Below are 7148 nucleotides of genomic sequence, written 5' to 3' on the forward strand. Positions count from 1 at the left end.
GTTACAGATTAACGAGAAGTGCAGTAAGAGGTGATTGTATAGTCCCTTTAAGAAAAAGTGCATTTAGTCAAACAGTGTTTTCAGTTAGGGCTGCTCGTGAGTGGAACTCCATCCCAACTGATATTACAAATTCTAATACTTATGCTTCTTTTATGTTTCACTTAAAGAAATGGTTAATTGAGAGTCAGCATTGTCAACATTAACTTTATAACTTAAACTCTACTGCCGTCTTGTCTTTTTTGCTTTGCTAGTTTGATAATTTTGTTATGTAAATGAGGTTGTTTGGTTTAGGACTGATTGAATGATTAGGGTTACTGTTATTTGTTTGTATGCTTACATTATTTTTGTTTGTATATTGATATTTTGATATTATTGATATATTGTTTATTTTGTTTGACAGTTGTGGATGAGTGAGCTGGCATTTATGTGATGGTTATGTATAGTATAACTTTAAGGCGGATGTTTTGTTTTTAGGAATTAGTGTGAATACATATTCAATATTTTAGAGTATGTAAGTATTATGTATTGATTAATTCTTTATATTTTTAGGGTGACAATTTTACCATCAGTCCAGGGACTGCAGATGCAAAATAGCCTTCTGGCTAATTCTGGCACATTGTGCATTTATGTATTGTTGATGTGCATTGTCCCTGTCAAATAAACCTGAAATAAATAAATACATTTATTTAGAGTGTGTGTGTAAAAGCTCAACATGAGCCTGTTGTCGCAGTGACACTACAGATGCAAAATGAGTGAAACCGGTAAGGCCGAGGATGAAAAATTAGAGTTTTTGTGCAAAAAGCCTCGAAAGCCATTACAAGTGTGTGTTTGTGTTGAATATGAACCTTTTAAGTATACACTGTTAAAATTTTTAGTGTGAAATTACAGTATATTCCAGGCTAATAATTGCATTACTTTCACAGTAATTTCACAGTGGCACTTCTCTTGTATCTAACGGCACTCTCAGAAATTTCTTGTAAACAAACAGCATTACTGTGTTTCTACAGTGCAGATGTACTCTGAAGGTTCCCAGCATGCAATGCAGCATGAACAGATCATGCTTAGAGTTTTTTTATTCTTGTTGGTTTTATTTGTGCTATTGAACTTGTTTTTGGTTCACTTTTTCAAAAACAGTTTGTGTTGTTGGTAGGGGTTGCACTGACTAATCGACTAGTCGACTTCAATGCTCTGCCATGACGCTTTAAGCTCGACGTCGACTAGTCGCTGGTCCTAAAGAGGGTGCAACAGGATAAGAAATCTTTGAAGGACTTCCACATTCATGCTCCATTTCCAAACATTTAGTTAAAATGACAAATAAATGTATACTCTGAAAGCGCTCCACAAGACGTGTGATTATATTACGGGATGTTCGAAATTGAACGGGAGAATGCACGTTTTAAACAGCTTATTGTACAGGTAAGTTAATCACCGTTCTAATCTAATGCGCTGCTGCATTGTAACACACACACATAGGCTACAGACAGTAGCTCGTACATCACGCACACATCGCGCACGCACAGAATCATTCAGCGTGGGAAATGTATTGTCAACACTGTTCTGTGATTTTTCAATAAAATAGTTTAGAAACTGAAAAGTTCAAGCATATATTTCTTAATAACTAAATTCCACAGCTTCACTACTAGTAGAGAGATGCTGCCAGGTAGAATTAATTCACACAAGCAATCGCTCTCACTAATGAATTCATATTAATGTAATCTTTACTGTGCTACTTTATCTGTATCTGATTTAGAACGAGCAGAAATCTGTGAGAAATATAACGACCCAAAGACAAAAGAACTGATAAAAAAGAGCTGTTATAGGAGCAATAGCCGTGTGGGCAGCACTGTGTCAAGTCAAGTCAAGTCAAGTCAAGTCTGCTTTATTGTCAATTCTTCCACATGTACAGCACATACACACAGAGAATTGAAATTGCGTTACTCTCAGACCCTTGGGTGCATACAGATAACATAAATACAGATTAAATACAAAATACAAAATACAACTATACAAATAAGGTAAAATTAAAAAATATATATATATATAAAGCACAAGGCATATGGAGGATAGAGTGCAAACCAGTAAAGTAAACAACAGTGCAGATATATTGATGTAGTGCAAAAAAAATGATTTGTAGTGCAAAATAACTTATTTCAGACTGATTAAAGTGACAGTGTGTGTGTGTGTATTTGGGTTATTGTTATTACAAAGTCATATGCCATAGCTGTGCACAAGGTGTTTGTCACAGCTCCAGACTTATTTGTTCATTAATGACGTCATCAGCGACTAGTCGACTTCGACTCGACTTTCATCACATAAAAGTTGACTTTAAAAAATCAGATGTCGTTCAACCCCTAGTTGTTGGTTTATTCTGTAATGTTGGTTTATGTTGTAAGTGTTGTTTTTATTTGCTGAGTGTTACCATTGTTGTGTTCTAAACCACACAACAATGGTAACACTCATCTAAACCAACAACATGTATGCTAGACCCTATTCCATCTAAGCTCCTAAAACAGGTGCTTCCAGAAGTTATAGATCCTCTTCTGGCTATTAATTTGTCATTGTCATTAGGATATGTCCCCAAAGCCTTCAAACTGGCTGTTATTAAGCCTCTCATTAAAAAATCTAAACTTGACCCCAAAGATCTAGTTAATTACAGACCGATCTCGAATCTCCATTTTCTGTCCAAGATACTAGAAAAGGTAATATCCTCACAATTATATTCCTTCTTAGAGAAAAATTGTATCTGTGAGGATTTCCAGTCTGGATTTAGAACGTATCATAGTACTGAGACTGCTCTCATTAGAGTTACAAATGACCTGCTCTTATCATCTGATTGTGGTTGTATCTCTCTATTAGTGCTATTGGATCTTAGAGCTGCATTCAACACTATTGACCACAACATTCTTTTGAATAGACTAGAAAACGTTGTTGGCATTAGTGGAAGTGAATTAGCATGATTCAAATAGTACTTATCTGACCGCCATCAATTCGTAGCAGGGAATGAAGAGGTGTCATATCGATCACAAGTGCAGTATGGAGTACCTCAAGGCTCAGTACTAGGGCCGTTACTTTTCACGCTCTACATGTTACCCTTGGAAGATATCATCAGGAAACACAATGATACCTTTCACTGTTATGCTGATGATACTCAGCTCTATATTTCTTCGTGGCCCGGCGAAACATACCAATTTGAAACACTAACGGAATGCATAGTCGATATAAAAAACTGGATGACGAGTAATTTCTTATTGCTAAATTCTGAAAAAACAGAGGTGTTAATTATCGGACCTAAAACCTCAGCATGTAATAATCTAGAACACTCTCTAAGACTTGATGGCTGCTGTGTCAATTCTTCGTCATCAGTTAGGAACCTAGGTGGTATTTGGTATTTAAACCGTGCTATTTGATAGCAATCTTTCCTTCAAAAGCCACATTTCTAGCATTTGTAAAACTGCATTTTTCAATCTCAAAAATATATCTAAATTGCAACCAATGTCAAATGCAGAAATGCTAATTTATCATTATTAATTTTTAATCATGGTTATTAATCATGACTTCAAGGTTAGATTATTGTAATGCTTTATTGGGTGGTTGTTTTGCACGCTTAATAAACAAACTCCAGCTGGTCCAAAATGCAGCAGCTAGAGTTCTTACTAGAACCAGGAATTATGACCATATTAGTCCGGTTCTGTCAACGCTGCACTGGCTACCTATTTAAACATCGTATAGATTTTTAAATCTTGCTAATTACTTATAAAGCCCTGAACGGTTTAGCACCTCAGTGCTTGAGTGAGCTCTTATTGCATAATTTCTAATTGCAGTTCTCCACGTCTGCTGTGCTCTCAAAACTCTGGCAATTTGATAATACCTAGAATATCAAAATCAACTGTGGGCGGCAGATCCTTTTCCTATTTAACGCCCCAAACTCTGGAATAATCTACCTATCATTGTTCGGGAGGCAAACACACTCCGTCAGTTTAAATCTAGATTAAAGACCCATCTCTTTAACTTGGCTTACACATAACACACTTACACATTTCTATTACTCAAATCCGTTAAATAACCGGAATCGGGAACACTTCCCATAACACCTTTTACTTGCTACATCGTAAGAAGAATGGCATCTACGCTTATATTATTCTGTTTCTTTCTTATTCCAATGTCACCGTAGCCACCAGATTCAGTCTGTATCCAGATCAGATGGTGGATCAGCACCTAGAGAGGACCTCTACAGCCCTGAATGTCAGCAGATACCAGGAAATGATGAGCCCCAGAGACAGATCCCCAGTAAAGACCTTGTCTCTTAGAAGGCCACCAGGACAAGACCACAGGAACCAGACGAGCCCTCTGCACAATGTGACTTTGCTGCAGCCTGAAATTGAACTGCTGGTTTCGTCTGGTCAGAGGAGAACTGGCCCCGACTGAGCCTGGCTTCTCCCAAGGTTTTTTCTCCATTCTGTCACCGATGGAGTTTTGGTTCCTTGCCGCTGTCGCCTCTGGCTTGCTTAGTTGGGGACACTTCATTTCCAGCGATATCGTTGACTTGATTGCACAGACACTATTTAAACTGAACTGAGCTGGATGATGACATCACTGAATTCAATGATGAACTGCATTTAACTGAAAATTTTGTGTTTACTATTATCATTTTCCATTGACACACTATTTTCCTATTTGATACTGTAAAGCTGCTTTGGCACAATCTGTATTGTTAAAAGTGCTACATAAATACAGGTGACTTGACTTGACTTGTTTTGTGTGTCGAGTATTGATGATGTCACATCTTTCAAAGACGTTCCTCAGCAGTTGCTTCACTATTGTGAAAGATCCATCCACAAATATTTATGAATATGAAATAAGTTATTGATTAACCTTCTAGCTCAAAAAATAATAAAATTAAATCTTCATGTTTATTCTAAGAATAGTTTGACTTAAAGTCAGGCAATTAGCTTATTTTATATTCTAGCTTGTCATCATTTTTACAAATGTTTTCATTTATCACACTTCTGACATGACTAGAGAAGAAATTTGAATATGAATATACAAGGTCAAAGAGTCCAAACAAATGGGATCATCAATAACCATTAAGGTGACTTCAAAACAATTACAGTAGTAAATAACTACATTTCTGTAAAAAACACTGTAATTTCACACTAAACAGTGTAGATAACTATAGGAAAATTCACAGACATTTCCTTTAGAAAACAATGTATTGCGGAAAGAGATTTTTACCTCGTACAGAAAAGAAATGCTTGCTGGGAGTGGTGAAGCCTCTCGTGCCCTGACTGTTGACTGCACTAACTCGAAACTGGTACCACCTGTGGGGCCGGATGTCCTTCAACAAAGAGCAGTCCTCCATAGTCTGGGAGAAGGGTCAGAGAGACTTTAATTAAGACAAATCCGCTCCTGATGCAGTATGGAAGAGCTCCATCACTGCTGTATGCTGATAAGAGTCACAGTAATGACAGCTCGATCCAGCGCATGGAGATCTCTCTTGTTGAAAAGCACAGCTCAGACGTCCCTATCCATTACATCACGGATCCCACCGGGAGCACAATGAGCTGCCTGTCTCTTAATCTCCTGAGAAGACCAGTCATTTTCAGCACTGCATTACTGTGTACACTCATTTAAGTGTGATTAAAAAAAAAATTCAGGTTTTCAATTCAGTGAACAGCATTTCTGGTCTCGTGTTTAGCAAAGAAAATTATTCTGGCTTTCCCTCAGTGTAAAGAGTAAAAGGAGTGAAAAAGAAGCACACTTAAGCATACTTTTAAAAAGAGTAAATTTTACGAAAATAATATACTTTAAAAGAATAAAAGAATATACATAAGTGTGAACTGAATGTAATGTTTTCAGACATTTAATTACACATTAATTACAATTAAATGAAAATGTATAATAGTTTACAATACAATTAACTGAACTTTAGAGTGCTTTAAAATGACTCAATTAAGTGGGACTTATGTGCATCTTTTTATGTAATTTAATAATTACTTCTATTTTCTTTGCAATATGTTTATTTTGAAATTACTTCTATTGTCTTTGACATACTGTTGAACGTACATTTTTTACTTACGTGTGTTAAGAAACTTTAAGTACACATAAGTGGCTTTATTTAATTAATATTACATTATCTGTAAGCACAGCTTTTTTAAATAAGCTGTATATTTAAAAATATACTTTTAATGTTAGTACACTACAAGTGCACATTCAATACAAGTGTTCTTCCTTTTCTATTTTTTCACAATTAAAGACTATGACACAAGAGGGTTTCAAAAGCTGAAATGAAAAAGCACTTGTGTTATTTGATGTAAAGTTGTAATAATACAATACATATATATATAATACAGTAAGTCATTGATCATGATTAAAAAATGCAATATATATAAAGTGTATTGCATTAGTATATTACTTAGTAGTAAAGGTGTGTGATTTGTATCGTCTAAGATAATATCATAATTGTTGTTTTAACGATGTGCGTGCTGACATTATCGAGTATCACTCACTTTGCAAAAAACAAAAACACATCGTTACAGTACAAAAGCATTAACAGTGTGATGAAGCCTATAGGAATGCAGTTAGAGTTACCCTATAATTCAAGTTATGGATGCAAAAATATCCCTGTATGGGATTTTGTTTTGATATTTATAAGATATGATATAGTTAAAGGGGTCATATGATGCGATTTCAAGTTTTCCTTTCTCTTTGGAGTGTTACAAGCTAATTGTGCATAGATAAGATCCCTGAAGTTGCAAAGACTAAAGTCTCAAAACCAAAGAGATATTCTTTATCAAAGTTAAGACTCTGCCACGCCCCCCTAAAACGGCTCGTTCTAACACACCCCCACATATCTACTTCACTATGTGGAAATATTAGCATAATGCGGCCCAAATGTGCATGCAAAGAAAGAAGGTTTGGTTTCAGTAATCGCAGTTAGTGTTGAAGCAGCATGTCAGGGAGACGCTGTGTGTTTCTAGGTGAAAGCAAAAGCACTTTATTTGGCCTTCCAGAAGTAGATATCACAATGCACTGGTAAGATTACTTACACCAGAACAGCAATGAATTTTATGGACGACAGTTTCGTGAACCTAGGAGAGGAGGTAATTCTGACTTTGCTATGACAATCTGGCGCTTCTGAATCAGCTACT

General features: G+C 36.0%; 1 protein-coding gene across 1 annotated transcript in view; it reads right to left on the minus strand.

Moving 5' to 3' along the window:
- LOC107569245 (anosmin-1-like) overlaps positions 1 to 7148 on the minus strand; it is a 76001-nt gene that overhangs the window by 31336 nt on the left and 37517 nt on the right. The window contains exon 6 of the mRNA XM_016255276.1: positions 5233 to 5362. Within this exon, the coding sequence (XP_016110762.1) occupies positions 5233 to 5362 (130 nt within the window). The remainder of the gene's footprint in view (positions 1 to 5232; positions 5363 to 7148) is intronic.

This window comes from Sinocyclocheilus grahami, unplaced genomic scaffold, assembly GCF_001515645.1.
Source record: "Sinocyclocheilus grahami isolate Dianchi unplaced genomic scaffold, SAMN03320097.WGS_v1.1 scaffold1326.1, whole genome shotgun sequence".
In the NCBI taxonomy this organism is placed as follows: Eukaryota; Metazoa; Chordata; class Actinopteri; order Cypriniformes; family Cyprinidae; genus Sinocyclocheilus; species Sinocyclocheilus grahami.